At 38.0% G+C, this 19,843-nt stretch overlaps 1 protein-coding gene across 2 annotated transcripts in view; it reads right to left on the bottom strand.

The window, feature by feature from the left end:
• The window catches only part of RIF1 (replication timing regulatory factor 1), a 71,508-nt gene that overhangs the window by 11,540 nt on the left and 40,125 nt on the right, over nt 1-19,843 (bottom strand). For both annotated transcript variants that reach the window (XM_066345501.1, XM_066345502.1), the window contains exons 22-30: nt 18,280-18,541; nt 17,209-17,251; nt 15,883-16,085; nt 15,238-15,337; nt 14,055-14,174; nt 11,948-12,099; nt 11,167-11,247; nt 11,033-11,087; nt 7,445-10,699 (exon numbers count right to left, since the gene is read on the bottom strand). In XM_066345501.1, coding sequence (XP_066201598.1) covers nt 7,445-10,699; nt 11,033-11,087; nt 11,167-11,247; nt 11,948-12,099; nt 14,055-14,174; nt 15,238-15,337; nt 15,883-16,085; nt 17,209-17,251; nt 18,280-18,541 — 4,271 coding nt within the window. The remainder of the gene's footprint in view (nt 1-7,444; nt 10,700-11,032; nt 11,088-11,166; nt 11,248-11,947; nt 12,100-14,054; nt 14,175-15,237; nt 15,338-15,882; nt 16,086-17,208; nt 17,252-18,279; nt 18,542-19,843) is intronic.

Below are 19,843 nucleotides of genomic sequence, written 5' to 3'. Positions count from 1 at the left end.
GCGCCACCGGCCAGTCAGGCAATTTTTGTTTCTTATCTCCAGCTTGAAGTCATTTCAGTTTCTTCTAAACTCTTACAATATGTTCACTCTACTTGATATAAATATGCAAAAGAACATTTACATTTTGTTGTATATGCATGTTTCCTAGTCTTGATCCCCAAAACGTGGGCAGATTCTGTATGTATCTACCATAGAAAACTACAATGTTATACTGTTGCCTAAATAAAAGTGTAATATGAAATTCTATCAAACAAAACATAACTAATTGGCAGAACAATCTAAAGCATAATAAAAACCCAGAAACAGATCCTCCTTATAGGTCAATTACTCTAAAACAAAGGTCATATAGTTGTCTCTGGCCGTATCACGGTTCACTTTTCACGATCTCACTGTAAAGTGATTTTTAGTATGTTGTATATATCTAATTTTGTATTGAGGATTTTTTGCTGTCACAGGATTTTGCAGTATATAGGAATTTTTATATATTTATTATTTTAATAATTTTGCAGTAAAATAAGCAAAATAAGTGTGGGAAGGTTTATAAGAGTGTGGGGCGGATTTATAAAGCCTTAAATATATATAAATAATAAACATAAGTTAACTACCAGCAGATTTTTGCCTATTGCAGGGGGTTGTGGAACCTCTACAGTAGGGTAAAGACAGTTTTCATTAAGTGCTACTGGGAAAACTGGACAGGCAGATGCAAAAAATGATATTGGACCACTTCCTTATACAACATACAAAAATAAACTCAAAATGGATTAAAGACCTAAAACCTAAACCAAAAACACCTAGGAAACAACACAGGCAATAAACTGACATCAATCTTAGCAATATTTTGGTTGTGTCTCCTTGGGCAAGCACAACAAAAGCAAAACTGATATAGGACTATGTTAAAAGTTTCTGCAGTGAGAAACCACTAACAAAATGGAAAGACAACCTACCGAAGGGGAGAAGATATTTGCAAATGACACCTTTGATAAGGGAGTCTATATACAAACTATATAAAGAAACTCATCGTATTAAAGTAACACCAAAAAACCAAACACTGAACATCACTAATCACCAGAGAAATGTAAATCAAAACCACAATGAGGCCCTGGCCGTTTGGCTCAGTGGTAGAGCGTTGGCCTGGCATGTAGAAGTCCCGGGTTCGATTCCCGGCCAGGGCACACAGGAGAAGCGCCCATTTGCTTCTCCACCCCTCCCCCTCTCCTTCCTCTGTCTGTCTCTTCCCCTCCCGCAGCCGAGGCTCCATTGGAGCAAAGATGGCCTGGGCGCTGGGGATGGCTCCTTGGCCTCTGCCCCAGGCACTAGAGTGGCTCTGGTTGCGGCAGAGCGACGCCCTGGAGGGGCAGAGCATCGCCCCCTGGTGGGCGTGCCAGGTGGATCCCGGTAGGGCGCATGAGGGAAGCCTGACTGTCTCTCCCAGTTTCTAGCTTCAGAAAAATACAAAAAAAGGCAAAAAAAAAAAAAAGGCAAAAAAAAAAAAAAAACCCAAACCACAATGAGGTACACTTGTCAGAATGACTACCACAAAAAATAAACAAATATAGTGGGCCCTCGTCTATCGCGAGGGAGGGGGGATTAGGTTCCAGAACCCCCGCCCCCACAATAGTCGGAAATCCGCGAAGTAACGACCTTATATTTATTTATTTATATATATTTTAAGGCTTTATAAACTCTACCCACACTCTTTCATTATTTTTTAAAAACTATTTTATTTATTCATTTTAGAGAGAGGAGGGGGAGGGAAGGAGAGAAAGAGAGGGGGGGGGAGGAAGGGAGGAAAAGAGAAAAGGAACAGGAAGCATCAACTCCCAAATGTGCCTTGACCAGGCAAGTGCAGGGTTTTGAACCGGCAACCTCAGCGTTCCAGGTTGATGCTATATCCATTGCGCCACCACAGGTCAGGTCCTCCCCACTTTTATAAACTTTCCCCACACTGTTATTAACCTTTCCCACAATTAAAATAATAAATATATAAAAACACCTACATACTGCAAAATCCTGCAATATAGTGAAAAATCTGCAACACAAAATTAGACATATACTGTAGGGCCAGTAGTTGCAGCCACTGTCATGGCCATGCCCATGCAGGTTCCCACTGGGATTTGGGCAAATGGTAAAGAAACAGTGGAGCCAGAAAATGGTGGGCCATTCCTTTATTCAAGTCTCTCACAATGCCTGACCAGGCCAGTGGCGCAGTGGATAGAGCATCAGACTGGGCTGCCAAGGACTTGGGTTCGAGACCCTGAGGTCGTCAATTTGAGCACGGGGCTAATCTGGTTTGAGCAAAGCTCATCAGCTTGGACCCAAGGTCGCTGGCTCAAGCAAGGGGTTACTTGGTCTGCTGAAGGCCCACGGTCAAGGCACATATGAGAAAGCAATCAATGAACAACTAAAGTGTCACAACGAAAAACTGATGATTGATGCTTCTTATCTCTCTCCGTTCCTGTCTCTCTGTCCCTATCTATCCCTCTCTCTGACTCTGTAAATAAATAAATAAAGAAAAAGTCTCACACTGGTTGACGAGCAAACACACAGGGAAAACACTTCCCTTTCAATCAGGGCTCCCAAAGCCACCGACTCATTCTCTGGTTCCACAACCAGGAGAATATTCTCTTGTTCTTCCTAGAATCACAGGGCCCACCAATCTTGGTGGAGTTCACAAAAGCCCCTTACTTACATCTGGTTCCCCATCTGCACACCTTCTCCTTTCTCTGCCAACATGGCTTCTTTCTCCCTTCTATCCTTCTCTCTCTACTTTTCAAAACTTTCTGGCATGAATATTTCTCCTCCAGCAAACATTAGAAAACAATGGCCCTTCCCAAGAAGGAAGGCAATTTGCAATTTCAGACTACATATACCTGGCGCTGCCCAGCCCCCAATGCAAACTATAAGTGAGAAAACATAAAAATCATATTTTACAGTTATCTGACCAACACAGTTTAAATATCTGCGATACAGTGAGATAGTGAAGTGAACTGTGATATGGTGAGGGACAACTGTAGTAAGTGCTGGGTGGTGGGTATAAGGGGAAGTGAAGAAAAGGGGCCCTTCATAAACCTGTTGGTGGGATTGTCAATTGGTGCAGCCACTATGGATAACAGTATGGAGAGTTCTCAAAAAATTAAAACAAAACTACCACATGACCCTGCAATTCCACCTCTGGATAGCCAGCCAACGATAGATAAAGTGGCTACGCAGCAGCCATCTGGAGACCAGTGCAGGCCCAAAGGAGGAAGAAAGGCTCGAAACAGAACCTTCACCCCCACCCCCCCCCCCGTAAGGTTCCAGTTAATTTGCTTGCTATTCTTTCTTTAAATTTTCCTCTTTGAACACACACTAGCTTCATGTTTTCAGTTTGGTCCATGGTTTCTATCTTTCAGCCAACACTAGATGCCTATTGACAGCTGAATGGATAACGATGCAACATATATATAAAATGAAACGATACTCAGCAATCAAAAAACAAAACAAAAAAACCCAGGATAAAATCTTGCCACTTGCAACAACATGGATGGATATTGAAGGTATTATGCTAAGTGAAGTCAGAAGAGAAAAACAACTATCACATGATTTAACTTATATAACTTCTGTTATCTAAAGAACAAAACAAGCTTGACCTGTGGTGGCATAATTGGTGAATACGTCAACCTGGAATGCTGAGGTCAGTGGTTCAAAGCCCCCATACTTGCTCAGTCAAGGCACATGCCAGAAGCAACTATAAGTTGATGCTTACGGCTATACCCTCCCCGTCTCTCGCTCTCTCTAAAATCAATAGATAAAACCTTTAAAATAAATAAATTAGCAAAACCAAACAAAGATCAACTGTTACAGAGAACAAGCAGATGGTTAGCAAAGGGAGTGGATGAAAAAAAAATTTTTTTTAAAGTTTAATGTGAATAAAAAAAGAATGCTAAGTAGTTCATAGAAATAACAGGAAGGCAAGAAGGCCAAGCCTGGGGAAGGTATAGATGGGTAATAAAAATAAAGTACACTGAAGACAGACATAAATCTCAACGCACTGCCATCTTCATAAACTTTTTAAGAACTTCTATGCCCTATTTAATTAAAACTTAAGATACTTAAATAGTAAGAGCCTCAAAACAAAAGCAAAAAACTAAAAAGCAAAAACAAACAAAAAAAACCTTCAAAAAAGGTATCTTTACAAGGACTAATCTCTAAATTTTCAGTTTAAGAATTTACAATGCATCCTGGGGAAGTCTTCACACTGTGCTTGCTAAGAACAAAATCATCATATCTATATACGTATACACATTTGTATGTATGAACACACCTACTGTAAATGGTAGGCTCAATTTAAGATGGCAGTGGAAGTCAATGTGACTCATCCTCCCATAACCATATCAAAAACAAAACTGCCTGACCTGTGGTGGTGCAGCAGATAAAGCATTGACCTGGAAACACTGAGGTTGCTGGTTCGAAGCCCCAGGCTTGCCTGGTCCAGGAACATATACAATGTGTCTGTAAAGTCATGATGCACTTTTGACCCGTCACAGGAAAGCAACAAAAGACGATAGAAATGTGAAATCTGCACCAAATAAAAGGAAAACTCTCCCAGTTTCATACCTATTTAGTGCAGTTCGATGTGGGCTCACGCACAGATTTTTTAGGGCTCCTTAGGTAGGTAGTTATCCCGTATAGCCTCTACAGACTCGTCACTGACTGATGGTCTACCAGAACTGGGTTTCTCCACCAAACTGCCGGTTTCCCTCAACTGCTTATTCCACCGAGTAATGTTATTCCTATGTGGTGGCGCTTCGTTATAAATGTGCCGATATTCACGTTGCACTTTGGTCACGGATTCGAATTTAGCAAGCCACAGAACACACTGAACTTTCCTCTGTACCGTCCACATCTCGACTGGCATGGCTGTCAGCTGCTCTGCTGTATACATGGTGTTACGTCATCATCTGCGCATGTGTACATGCTGCCACATCATCCTACAGAAACTGGGAGTTTTCCTTTTATTTGGTGCAGATTTCATATTTCTATCGTCTTTTGTTGCTTTCCTTGTGACCAGTCAAAAGTGCACCATGACTTTACGAACACACTGTAAATGGGAGTTGATGCTTCCGACTCCTCCCCACCTCTTTCTCCCTCTCTCTCTCCTATCTCTCTCTAAAAATATGAATAAAAAAAGAAGAAAAAAAGGTTTGACTTAAAAAACTAAACTGAGTGTTATATTTAGTGGGACACTTGAAAGCATGTCAACATAAAAAATTAAAAAATACTGAACTGCAGAAAAGCTGTCACTCAGAACCACTTGAAATCTAGTTGAACCATTGTCCTACAACTAAGAATATAAAGAAGCCACATCAGCCTGACCTGTGTTGGCGCAGTGGATCAAGTGTCGACCTGGAATGCTGAGGTTACTGGTTCAAAACCCAGGGCTTGCCTGGTCAAGGCACATGCAAGAAGTAACTACAAGCTGATGCTTCTCTCTCTCTCCTCTCTCTAAAACCAATTAAAGAAAAAAAAAATTTTTTTATAAAGCCACATCATGACTGGCAGAAGGGCAGAGACAGTGAACAGGCTGGATGAACATTCACGTGTGGCTGATAAAACTCAGGAGGGATACCTTGGGCTGTGGAGGTCCCCTCCAAGGATAAAGGGGCCCCAGCCCCACACTAGACACCCCAGGCCAGGGTTCCGGTGCCAAGAAATCTCATAACTTGACTGTAAAACTAGAGAGAACTGTGGCTGAGTGAGATGGAGGGTTGCTATAATCCCAGGCAGTTCCACTTAAAGGGTACATACACTCTCTTACTTCAGTCTGGGGGGTAAATCCCTACCCTGTTGACTGCCAACAACAATCAAGGCTCAACTGTAACAGGAGGGTGTATATAGCTCACATGGGAGGGGAGGGGGAGGGTGTGTATAGTGGGGAGGGGGGGCCGCATGCACCCAGACTGCCTAGCATGGGTTAACAGGGAAGCTGTGCCAAAGGACTCTACAGAACAAAACTCAGAAAAAGAACTAAACAAAATGGAGACAAAAAATCTACTAGATGCAGAGTTCAAAACTCTGGTGATAAAGATGCTCAATGAACATAGGCGAACAGTAGACAAATTCAGAGCTTCAAAAGCATAAAAAAAACATAGACAGGGGCTTGAAGGGTTTGGTGAAAAAGGTGGAGATTAAGAAGTACAAATTGGCCTGATTAGGCGGGTACACAGAGGACCCAGGTTCGAAACCCCGAGGTCGCTGGCTTGACCACAGGATCCTCTAGTTTGAGTGCTGGATCACAGACATGACCTCGTTGCTGATTTGAGCCCAAAGTCGCTGGCTCTGCTGTAGCCTCCCCGTAAAGGCAAGTGAAAAAGCAATCAATGAACAACAAAGGTGACATAACGAAGAACTGATGCTTCTCATCTCTTTCCTTTCCTGTCTGTCCCTCTCTGTCTCACTAAAAAAGGGGAGGAGGAAGAGGAAGTAGCAGTAGTACAAATTGGTACAGTGTAGGAATTATAGTCAATTAACATTCTAGTAACTGTGCATGGTCTTAGATGGGTATGAGATCTACAATGATCACTTGTTATGTAATGCCTAATCACAGGGGTATACATCTGGAAACAATATTGCATGGCAACTATAATTAAAAATTAATGTAATAAAGTTAAGTCACCCTAAAAAAAGATAGGCTTTATTTTAAAACTGAGAAATGGACCTGGCCAGTTAGCTCAGCTCTTTAGAGTGTCATCCTGAAACATCATGGTTGCAGGTTTGATCCTTGGTCAGGCAAATACAGGAAGCAACCAATGAATACACAACTAAGCGGAACAAGTCTAAAAATCATACAATCAGAAAAAATTAGTTTTAAGATTAAAATAAAAATTAAGAAAAGCCCACTTTGTTAATAAAGTACAAGTTAATCTATCTTATAACACGTAACTTGCCTTTTAAAATTAATTCAACAAATTTTAGGGCCAGGAAGTAAAACAGACTTAGAATAAATATTCCATGTGTATAAACTAAAGGAGTTATACTTTACTGAAGATGGAAAAATAATTATAAGTGAATTCATATCTAGAAACTGATGAAAGACACAACTAAGATTTTTAATTAGGCAAGGCCTGGAAATAAAGTTCCACTTAAATGTTGAAACTGCAAGCATAATGTCCTAGTACACACAAGGGCTAACAAAGCCACTGCACCAGATTTTAAATGTGTCTCCATATATTAGGGTATGAACAATGCTCCCAATTGTATCAAGATCTTTAGTGTCCTGAAATAAAATATCTAAGGGCTCGTCTCCTTTTCTCACATCTTTCTTCCACCTGCCCCTTTCCCTGGCAACAGGAAATATTCCAAATGAGTGGCTATTTAAGTCTAATATTCTGTCATTCACCAGCTGTCACCATGTGGCCAAAATATTCCAATTAAGCATGGGTCATATTCAGCCTCAAACCCCTACCTTGTGAACAGGCGATGAGATCTCATCTTCTTGGGGTCTCTTCAGTCCTCTCTTTAAAATGCTGCTGGATGGAGAAGCCAAAGGAGACCAAAAACAGCGTGTCTGCATGCCACTAGGACTGTTAGTTCCCGAAAAAAGTAAAGAATCAAATTCGCTTAACTTTTGAGGAGATGTATTATTGTCTCCTGTTATTAGTTCAGAGATAGCTCTTTCAGATGTCAGAGATTGTGGTGTTTCCTTCATTTTCTCTGAATGGGGAACTTCCTGTAAAATTTCACCATCATTTTCCACTTTCATTTGACTGGCATCTAATTCTGGTTCTTCAGGTTTATTAAGTACAATGTTTGTTTCAGTTTTATTGGAATCAACATTTTCTTCTTCAGTGGTCTTCTCCAGTGAGTGAGAAACAAACTTGTCCATTTCTATCTCCAATCTGTTTGTTTTAGCTTCTACAGGATTTGGTGCATTGGTAGTCAAGTCCCCATCCACTGCTTCATAGATACGGTTAGGTTCAGTCTTCACCTCACCAATCAGTCTTTCTTCACAATTTTCCATTTCAACATGCACTGCTTCAGATATGCCTGGATCAGATTCATCATTTCCCCCATCTAGTTCCCCAATTGCTGTTTGGTCAGAAACATGTACCTGAGCTCTTACTTTTATAAGTGTGGTATTATCAGGAGGAAGAGCTGAATCAAATTGCTCGCTTACTGCTTCTTCAGTATTCAGTATTTCAGCTGCATCTGATTCAGATTCATCCCTTCTTTTACTGTTTTCCTCTGTTGCCTCTTCCTCAAAATTATCAGTTTTGGCATTCTTTTGTTCAGAGACGCTAGCTTCAGATTTACTATGTTCTACATCCAATTCCATAGCTTCTACTTCTTCTAGATTAAATTCTGGTTTTACTTCACACACATCTGCTTTTAAAACATTAACTATGTTCTCTGCACTTACTTCCTTTGTCACGATAGCCTCTGGCTTTCCTTCTTTGGTTTCCAAAGCAGAACATTGTAGTGAAGTATCTCTGTCATCACCTAAACATGGGCCAACAGTTGTACTTATCTTATTGGACGTCTCTTGGTTTTCAACAGGTAATGCTTCCTTAGAATCTGTATCACAAGTTTCTTCTGTAAAATTTACTATTTCAGAAGGAAGAGAGTCTTGAATATAGTTTTCTTTCAACTCAGTTTCGGGTACAATTATTGAATCATGAATAGTATCATTGTGCTCCTTGAGACCCAAATGAAAATTCACACTATGATGCTCGTCTAGAAGTTTACCCCCAGAGTCCAGATTAGCATTAGAAGTCTCTGATATAGTTACAGGTGTCTGCACATCTGTCTTTTCCATTTTACTGATCTTTACTTCGTCATTTCCTGTATTCATTAACCCAAGGAGTGACTTTTCTGAAGGCTGTGATTTTTCCCTACAGCAATCACAACCTTTATATCTCCTTACCCTCCTACTTCTTTTGTGTTGGCATTCAGGTGTCTGAAAAGATTTTTCAGAAAGCAAAGAAATGTCTGATGTCCCTGTTTTGGGGCTTTCTTTCACACTGTTATTCTCTATGGACTCTCGCTTATGTAATCTCTTATTGGTATTTCTAGTTCTCAGATTTAATTCTGATACAGAATTTTTAAGAGAATGTTCTATACATTTGTTGGTTTTACTTTTTCCTTCGTAAGTATTCAGTGCATCAGAAACTTGCAATAAATCTGAAGGCAGTGTAGAATCTTGAAGAGCTACAGTATTACTTTCATCAGTTTTTTCACAAATTTGAGCTTTTATATTTATGCCCACTTCAGAATTTGCTTTATAATCATGTGTCTGATTTTCAACTCTTATATATTCCCGTTTTTCCATTTTCTCTTCTAGATCTTCAATGTCAACACCCTCACTGTTTTTGTTTTTCCATTTTCCAGATCTCTTCTTTCTAGAACTTTCTTCCTTTGCCTCAGAATTATCAGATTCAGAGTTTTCAATGCTGGAAAGTAAGCCCTGGGATGCTTTTCTGGTTTGGTATCGTGTTCGTCCCCTTACTGGTTTCTCAGAGGACTTATCTGCAATGTCCTGAGCAGCATCTCCGTCAGATTTAATATTCTCAAGGTCTGGCTTTCTTCTATCTTTGTCAATTTCAGCATTAGTGCTGGTTTCTCCGAAAGTCTTTTCATGTAATGTACTTTTCTCAGTTAAAACTTCCTCTACAGTTTGTTCAAGAATCAGCTCTTGCTTAGGCAGCGTATCATCTTTTACATGCAACGGACCCTTCTGAAGAGTCTTTTCTTCTTCGTTAAGTCTTTCCTTTTTTTGATGATTATTTTCTTTATCTTGGCTATCAATGGTAGGCTCTGTTATTTCTGAACGTCGCCTTAATGATCGTCTAAGGGTTTTCTGATTTGGAGTTATTTGAACACGACTATCCTCATTTACCATTTGATCTTCTGGAATCATGGCTGGGGGTGTATTTTCTTTAGACTCCAGATTACTTCCTAATGAGGTTTCCTCCTCCACAGTACTGTGTTCTAACATAGCACTTTCTGTTGCTGGTTTAAGCATTGTGTCCTCATGTTCTAGTGCAGATTTCAAGAGATGAGCTTGATTATCTAACACACATTCTGTTTGACTAAGCAAACCAGCTGAGTTATTTTCTAAGGCTACCATGCCATCAATAGATTCCTGAGCATTTTTCTCTTGATAAGATCTCATTAAGAACTTAGACCTTTTATTCCCTATTTGCTCAGCAGTACTTGACCTTAGGCCTGTTCGCTTACTTCCATAAACTATTTTTCCAGAGTCAGATTTTGAAAGAACTACTTCTCTTTTCCTTGCTTTTGGTGGAACATCTGTATTAGTCATGCCTTCCTGGTTATTTTTCACTGTAACAGCTGACAACATATTATTCAAGGGGGATGGACTAAAAGGTCTATTTTCTGAACCAAACTTCTCCAAAGTAATAAAGGTTTGCCTTCGACTTGTAGGCTGTGGGGGTGTTGCAGAAATAGTGGTGTTGGAAACTGAGCTACTGCTGACACCAGAAGTGTTTTCTGGTCTAGATTCACAGTGAGATGACATTTTCTTTGATGAAATTAAACCTTTTTTTCTGGCATCATTATTACCATTCAGTACTCCCAGACTGGTTTCCTCAGGAAAATCACACTCATTATTTGAAAAAGAAGTCTTTTCAAGATGTTCTTCCACACCACAGTTTTCTGTGACATCTTGAGTAATGACAGGGTCTCTCTTCATTTGTTTCTCCTGCACAGAAATGTACATATACATAGATTAACCAGCAAATAATTGACTTTCTAGGGAAATTTCAGTGTAAAATCTTAGTAATTCAAAATGCCATCACCAACTTTCAATGTTTTGTAAATATTCCAAAGGTAGTGGTAGGGCCCACTAATTTTTTCTTATTATAAATATACAATAAAGCCAAATACATTTAAACACACCAACATCCACACACCTACACAATAAGTACAATTCTGTTCACATTTGCTAGTGGGAGTTAAGAGATTAAACAGCAAATCTTAAAAGAACGCAAGAGACCCCATAAAGGAAGAAGGATGTGAAAACCCCAAAATATACCTTAAACAGCATCTTGGAATCTTCCTTTGATTTTTCAGCTAAACAAGAAATTTCCCTGAAATAAATAAATATAAATTAGAATAGTTTTAATTAAAACTTTAAAAACCAATTACTTCAGCGTCTTCCATACTTACATAGACTCTTCCTGGCTATACTGAGAAAAAAATGCATCTTGTGAAACATCCAGATTATTATACATGGCAGGGATATCACACCTGAAAAAAGATTTTTTAAGTTCAAAATCTGATATTCTGATAATTAGAAATTAAAACCTACAATCTAGTTCTAAGAACAATATACAATCAACGCTTAGATTCTTATTTTCCATAAAATCACCTGTACCCTCCTATCCAACACTAATTCAATAAAGGAATTCAGTTTAGAAACAACTGGTGCAATTACTAGGGAGCTTTATACAATTTGAAATGTAGTTTATGTACAATTTATCTTAATAGCCTTAAAGTACAATATATTATACATGGTGGTATCTTAGCTTGCTGCATGAAATCTAAGCATGATTACAAATACCCAATTCAAGATAAAAGAACTGCAGGCCCTGGCCAGCTGGCTCAGTGGTAGAGCATCGGCCCGAAGTGTAAAAGTCTCAGGTTTGATTCCTGGCCAGGGCACACAGAAGTGCCCATCTGCTTCTCCACCCTTCCCCCTCTCCTTCCTTTCTCTCTCTCTCTTCCCCTCCTGCAGCCAAGGCTCCATCAGAGCAAAAGTTGGCCCAGGTGCTGAGGATGGCTCCATGGCCTCTGCCTCAGGCACTAGAATGGCTCTGGCTGCAACAGAGAAATGCCGCAGATGGGCAGAGCATCGCCCCCTGATGGGCACGCCGGGTGCATGCAAGAGTCTGTCTGCTTCCCCACTTCTAACTTTGGAAAAATACAAAAAGATAAAAGGACTACAAACCTTTTTGTTTTGAGTACTTCTTTCTGATGGTCAGTCAGTATTCTTTCCTTTCCTTCTTTTCCTTCCGGAGATATAAACACGAAGTCAGTAGACTTTTCTTCTTCCAAAGGCACTTCACTCTTTGTCTTGGGAGACGAAGATTCTAGTTTCAACTGCAAATTGTTAAAAAAGTAAGTGTATGCCTTACTGTGGTGGCAAAGTGGATAAAGCATCAACCTGGAATACTGAGGTCACCTGTTCCAAATCCTGGGCTTACTTGGCCAAGGCACAGATGAGAAGCAACTACTACAACTTAATACTTCCCTTTCAACCCTCACCTTTCTCTCTCTCATGTCTCTAAAATCAGGAAAAAAAACTCTCTAAAATTAGAAAAAGAAACTTTTTTCTTTTGTATTTTTTCGAAGCTGGAAACAGGGAGGCAGTCAGACAGACTCCTGCATGCACCCGACCAGGATCCACCTGGCACGCCCACCAGGGGGCGTCGCTCTGTCGCGACCAGAGCCACTCTAGCGCCTGGGGCAGAGGCCAAGGAGCCATCCCCAGCGCCCGGGCCATCTTTGCTCCAATGGAGCCTTGGCTGCGGGAGGGGAAGAGAGAGACAGAGAGGAAGGAGAGGGGGCGGGGTGGAGAAGCAGATGGGCGCCTCTCCTGTGCGCCCTGGCCAGGAATCGAACCTGGGACTCCTGCACACCAGGCCGACACCCTACCACTGAGCCAACTGGCCAGGGCCTAGAAAAAGAAACTTTAAAAAATAAAGGGCGTCGGCCTGGTGTGCGGGGGTCCCGGGTTTGATACCCGGCCAGGGCGCACAGGAGAGGCACCCATCTGCTTCTCCACCCCGCCCCCTCTCCTTCCTCTCTCTCTCTTCCTCTCCCGCAGCGAGGCTCCATTGGAGCAAGGATGGCCTGGGCGCTGGGGATGGCTCCTTGGCCTCTGCCCCAGGGGCTAGAGTGGCTCTGGTCGCGACAGAGCGACGCCCCGGAGGGGCAGAGCATCACCCCCTGGTGGGCAGAGTGTCGCCCCCTGGTGGGCGTGCCGGGTGGATCCAGGTCGGGCGCATGCGGGAGTCTGTCTGACTGTCTCTCCCCATTTCCAGCTTCGGAAAAATAAAAAATAAAAAAAAAACAAAAAAAAATAAATAAATAAGTAAATACATGTACACTTCAGTTACTAAATTACTTTTCCAATATGTCAGTAAATCTCTCTCCTAACACACTCTGAAGAGTTGAAAGGTTTTAAGTTCAAACCCATACAATATTCCTGGTAAATAACAATTAGTACAATGTCCCTCCCTTTTACTGCACTTCTAATGTTCAGAAAATAAAAATTATTATTCCTCTTTTAAAAGTAGACAAGTGTGCGCCTACCAACAAAACAAGGGAAAATATGTTTTTCAGGCCACATAGAAATAAAGTTGTTTAACAGGAGAAAAGTATATCTGTGGCTGTCAAGGTGAAACATGAACTAGTCAAGGTTCAGTTATCAAAATACTATGTGCTACATATCAATACATTGGTATTATAATGTTATTTTTACAAATATTCAGCATGACTATTATTTTCATTCTACTTCACTATAGCTGCAAGACTATATTGGAATGTCCTTGAAAAATAACATTTTTCTTTTATTTTGCCAGGGCCATGATCTCAGGATTCCAAAATATCCCTTATTAAGAGGTCATAAAAGAGAATCACTATCAAAAATTGGTTAGATGACAAGATATTTAGTTTTAGAATTGAAGTTAAAATAGATTCTTAACCCTAGTATTGGTTTTTATTCAATCAAAAAATTCTAAAATTTTCTCCTCTTACACTAACTCTGTTATAGCTATTCATCTCTAGTATTATTCCATCTCTGGGAGCTTCTCCTTAATGGATGCTAAGTAGCATGCAGATCTAACTTTACTAGGAAGGAATTATCTCCAATGTTTCTAGATTACCATGCCATCCTAATATAGTCTTTTCTAGATCAACCTCATTTTCTCCTGCAATCCCATCTTTTGTTTGGTCTTTAACAGCTTTTCCTTCCAATTAGAAGTTGTGTGTTTTCAAGCTTCCATATACTCTAATTTTGTAAGTTCTAGGAAATAAACTTTGGAAAAACATACTTTAGCTGGTGCTTTCATACTTTCTTTTGTGCCCTTCGATTGTGCCAAAAGAGACTCTCTTTTTCCACTTGATTTTCTTTCCATGCCACTTATCTTCATATTCAATTGTGAATTTTCTGTCTGTTTTATGACAAAACAATTTCATTAAGTGCAACTGTTCTACTTTATTATTCCTTTTCACGTTTTAAATATTCCAGTGTTATGAACATTTATTTCAAATTTCTAATAAAATCAAGTCAAAGAAAAGAAAGGTATCATCTAATTCAATAACAGCAACAAGATTTGGTTATCTCCAACACACACAATAGCTGTTTTGTACTATTTAATTTTATGAACTCTAAAAAGATATACTACATAAATATTACAAAAATAAATCAAACTGCTTGACTCAAATACCCCTTCCCATTACTGGAAATAGTTCTAAAAGCAAAGTCAAAGACACAAAACAATAAAGCAAGGGCATTAGAAAATACTAAATATCAAGTTCTTCCCTATTGACTATATGGGTTTTTCAGGCCAAACTACAACAAACAAGTCTCAACAAATCTAAATAATATTTTTATTTTAGCCAAAAACCAAAGCCAATACATACAAACAAACAAAAAAAACAGGTAGATTATATTGTTATTAGAGGAAAATGTCATCTAAGGATGAAATTGTCTTAAGGATGTTTCTTCTACCTCATGGGGAAAACATTATCCTTGCCTTTACTCCCTGACCTTCAGAGAGTAATCAAGTATCATTAGCTAAAGTAACTTTAGTCCAAATGCGTGATGTAATAGCAGAGATGTGTTTTTCTGACAGTAGAAATTACTTATGGAAAAAAATGAGAGAATGAAAAGGAGCTCTTGCTTAGATGTAGACAAGTAACTATGACGCCTAGTTTATCTAAAGGAACATTTAACGATGTATTTTAATAAATATAGCCTTTCCAAACAGTACATATGAAGTTCAGTAATTCAAGAGATTAGTGAACAAGCATCAGAGATTATTTACATAAGAATCTATGGTGAAATTTACTGCCCTTAATTCATAAATTTCAAGCCAGACAACTGACTTTACCAAAAATATCCTATATTATGAAACATCTCTATTCAAGTTGTATTTAACTTATCACTAAAAATCACATTACTAAAAATCCTAACTGAACATTATTCAAAAGTAAAAAACAAAACAAACTTACTGCTTCTGAATACAGTCCACTGGATTCCTCCACAATTTCAACATTTTCCAAACCAGGCAACAGAAGGAGAAATTTTTGTTTGGCTTGTCTTAGTATTGGTCTTTAAAAAAGTACATAAATATATATACCTTGAGTCAAATAATATTGATGAGTACTGACAATATTACAAGAACTCTTTAATTATAATTTTAAAGTGACAAAATACATATACCTTAAAGACTATTTCTTACTCTATGTATACAAAACTGGAAGGAATTACTGACAATAAATTTTTTCCTAAATTCTTTGGTTTCCAAATTTTCTTTTTAAAAAAACTTTTCAAACTTTCCAAATTTTTATTGTGGAAAATTTCAAACAAAGGCAGACTCATGTGCGTATCACCTTGACTGAATAACCATTTCCTGCCCTCTGGGTTTCTTTTGTTAAGATTAATTTCAGATTGTCTTTTATGCTTCTAAAACGAATAGGTTACTATTCTAAAATTAAAACAAAAGGGTCAAAAAATGTTTAATAATTACACATAGTCCACATATTTCAACTTAAGAATCCTCTGCATTAACACATAAGAAAAATTTATGCTAAAAACAAAAAGAATTTACATGATCACAATAAAACAACTATATAAAAGTATAGTGGTCAGCGTACTTTAACTCTTCAGGATAAATCAACGTCGTCCCTTTAGCAAAAGTGGCATTCCAAAACTGAGCACTCTGTTTTCGAATCTGCTTATTCTTATGCAAAAATATGACGCATAATAACGGTGCAATCTCTTCGAGAAGTTCACTGTCGTAAGTTCCAGTATAGGTGAAGTGTAGACAAGCAATAATTTCTCCTAGTAGCTTTTCTAACTAGGGGAAAAAAAGTTTATTAGGGAAATACTTGGAAAAATTACTTTGTAAGGGGGGAGGGAGAAGCATGACCCATATTAAAATTAAAAACTCACAGAGCATGTGTCTATTTCAATTTTTAAAATGTATGTAAATGGCTTTTCACAAGATCCCATCTAGGCTTGGCCAAGTGGCTCAATGGATAAAGTGTTGTCCTGTGTGCAGTGAGGTTGTGGGTTCTATCCCTAGTCAGATCATGTACCTGAAGCAACCAATGAGTACACAACTAAATGGAACTAAGAAGAACAAGTTGATGCTTCTCTTTCTCTCACCCTACCCTGTCACCTCAAATCAATGAAAAAAATTAAAAAAATAAAAGTAAAAAAAAAATTTAATCAAAACCTCCCATTCATCATCTTAAATACATATATACTCCTCTTTATAAGCTGACACCTAAGTTTACTTTATTAATATTATAACCTTATTTCAAGATTTTCCTTTGAGAAAAAAAGTTTTTGCAGCAATTATAATAGATTAATAGTGTACATACAGTTATACATAAAAAACAGTGAAACCAAGAACCCATATAAAGATAAGATGGGAGTGCCTGAGATATATGAATTTAAAACAATATTATTCCATCCTTCTACGAAAAAAAATAAAGCTTTGCTGAGAACCAGCACCAAGAGAAAGTGGTCCAGAGGGAAAAAAACAGGGATTCTCAAAGCATGGGCCTCAGACCAGCAGCATCACCATAATCTATAAACTTGTCAGAAATGCAAATTAGTAGGCTCCACGCAACTCCAGGCTCTAGCCTAGAATTTGTGTTTTAATAAGCCCTCCAGGTAATTCTGGTGCAGCGAAAGTTTGAATGCCAATGGTATAAAGCATTTGTATCAGAACCAGGAAAGAAGCCCAGAGAGCCCTGATTCGGGCAGGCCCAGGTTCCTCATCTGCAAACTCTGTAACTAAAACATTTAAACAAACAAAATAAACAAACTATCCTTTGATTGTTTTTGTCATGTTATTAAAGCTGAAGTATAATAACCCTTTCAAAAATCAGCAAAATTATATTTAAGGAAGACAATTATTTAAACATATTTTCTCATCATAAAAGTGTATTTATGGATAACTTAATTTTTACCTTGTTGCTCATACAACTATATACTTTAGGAACTTCATTAAGCCTGTGAAAAAAACAAAACAAAAATATGCAATATCATTATAGAAAGTTAAACCTAAAAGTATTGTAATGCAGACATAAAAATCATACATGCATGCATAGTGATAAGAGGTGCCCCAAGACTTTAATAAAAAAAAAGCAAACGGTCAACATGATACACACCTATCTTTAAAAAATGAATCATAAGACAAACACCTGGAATAAACCCCAAAGTATTAATTCCAGTTATTTGTTTCTATACTTTTAAAAGGTATGATTTCTAATGAAGCTTAAGAATTATAAAAAAAAATTTCCAAAAGGTTGATACAAAATTCTATTTTGTACTTTATAAAGTCTGTTCCTAAAACTTTCTGTGAATTTAAGTTTTAAAATACAGGTTAAATTTTGATTGAACCACACAAGCTTGCTATAAAGAACACTGATGAATCCTTGCAACTGCTTTTTAAAAAGTATTTTATTTACAATTTTTCAGGTTTTTTAAGGCATTATTTACTTGTTTCAACTACATTTAAATTAATACAAACTTTGGGAAGTAATTAAGAAATTTAAATAAGCCTATCCCTTTGAACCAATAATTTCACTTCTAGGACCTTGTTCTGCAGAAATGATTTATGTACCAATATATTCAAGTCTAACGTTGTTAGTTAAGAAGGAAAAGGCTAAAAAAAATATGTCCACCAACAGGAATATGAGTAAAAAGTTTCATGAAACCCTATACAGATATTAACAATGAGATTCTTAGATGTTAAGATCCAAGCAAGATAGGTGCATACAATATATTCAGTGCACACCATATACTTAATTGCAAGGTAGCATGTCAAATATGATTGGACATCATACATTTAATAGGTATGCTTGTTTGTATTAACGAATCTAAAGAGATATGCACTAAAGTGAAAAGGGGGTTGGATTATCCTCTCCACTAAATTGTAAAATATTACCATCTGTAACAAAGGTGAGAGAAAATTAAGTTTGCCACCTAGATCTAAATTACATACATATACTTCAAAGCTATTAAGCCCAAATACTTACTTTGAGTTTTTGTAAAATAATGCCAGAGGTCTTGATAAAGTTGCAAATATTTTTCGGATCATAGAAGGCAAAGATATATGTCCAAGTACATTGGAAAGAATGCTGGTGATTGAGTTGCCGACAGCGAGGAGAGTATCAGAATGTACTTCCTTGAGGCTCAGAGTGTGGAAAGAATCGATGACTCTCACAATAAGTTTAAACAGAGAAGCCAACTTTCCTAGGGGCTCCTTCTTTTTGGACCACCCTGATGTTCGCTTCAGTGCTAAGATAAAATTAAATTTATTAAAAACTCAAGTACTTTAAAGTGTCACTATCTTTTTATATATAATACAAATGACAGACACATCTAATATACTTGCTTCTGTAGTAAATTAGACCTACAAATCTTAAAATGGTATATATACAATTAATTGACAATTATAATACAGCATTATCTTTAAAACAAAATTACAGATAAAATGAAATGTTCGCAGATCTAGAATAAGAATTCCAGAAAAAATAAATCTTTTTTCTCGAAAGGATTATAAAATGTGCTTCAAATTTTTATTTTAGTCTCAGAATTTCAACAACTAATTTGTAAAAAAGTACTAGATCATGGTAGGTTGTAAAATTAAATTTTAAGTCAGTTTAGAAAATTTAAAACAAAAATTTCCTTAGAAGTTTTTACTTCCTAGCTCAACTATAGTATTAAACCCATAAATAATACTGAATAAGTTAAGAGATCCAAATTCTAAAACAAACAAAAAACCCACAAAAACAAAAAAAGGGCGCTTATATTTAAAGAAAGAAATGTATCTTAAAAGCACTGTCAACTTTTCTTGTACAGCTTCTTAAGACTCCTGGAGAGACTTACCTATAGAGACAAACCTATGTCAAAAAAACTTCTCATTCCAAAATTATCCTTGTTTCCCTCAGAGTCCATTATTTTAAGCTAAGACATTTCAGATTTAACAAAAAAAACTCAATTCAGTGCTTGTTAATAAAAAATATCATGTGGTGAAAAGAATAACATGTGTTGCTACTAAAAGAAAGTCAATAATCCTCCCTAGAAAGTTTCCCAGACATGAAATTAAAATTGGAAAAGCTACCTAAAAATTCTTGGTCAGGATGTTGAGGCTGAGAAGATAGCCCTTGAGTCAGAAGACATGTTACATGTAAGAAACTGATTAAACAGTAAATATATTGAGGGTAATGGGGAACAGGTTCCTCACTACGAGAGAAGGTAGGTAAATACAGGAAAGAGTAAGACTCAAACCACGTGACACTAGGTGGTAACCAAAAGTTTATCTAGAAAAATAAATAATAACTGTGCAGTTCACAAACACATGTATTTTTTTTTTTTTACCTGTCTACTGAGAGGATCCAGACCAGGGGTCCCCAAACTTTTTACACAGGGGGGCCAGTTCACTGTCCCTCAGACCGTTGGAGGGCTGAACTATAAAAAAAACTAGGCCCTGGCAGGTTGGCTCAGTGGTAGAGCGTCAGCCTGGCGTGCAGGACTCCCGGGTTCGATTCCTGGCCAGGGCACAGAGGAGAAGCGCCCATCTGCTTCTCCACCCCTCCC

Source organism: Saccopteryx leptura, chromosome 7, assembly GCF_036850995.1.
Source record: "Saccopteryx leptura isolate mSacLep1 chromosome 7, mSacLep1_pri_phased_curated, whole genome shotgun sequence".
NCBI lineage: Eukaryota > Metazoa > Chordata > Mammalia > Chiroptera > Emballonuridae > Saccopteryx > Saccopteryx leptura.
This window is presented reverse-complemented; position numbering and strand designations above follow the sequence as displayed.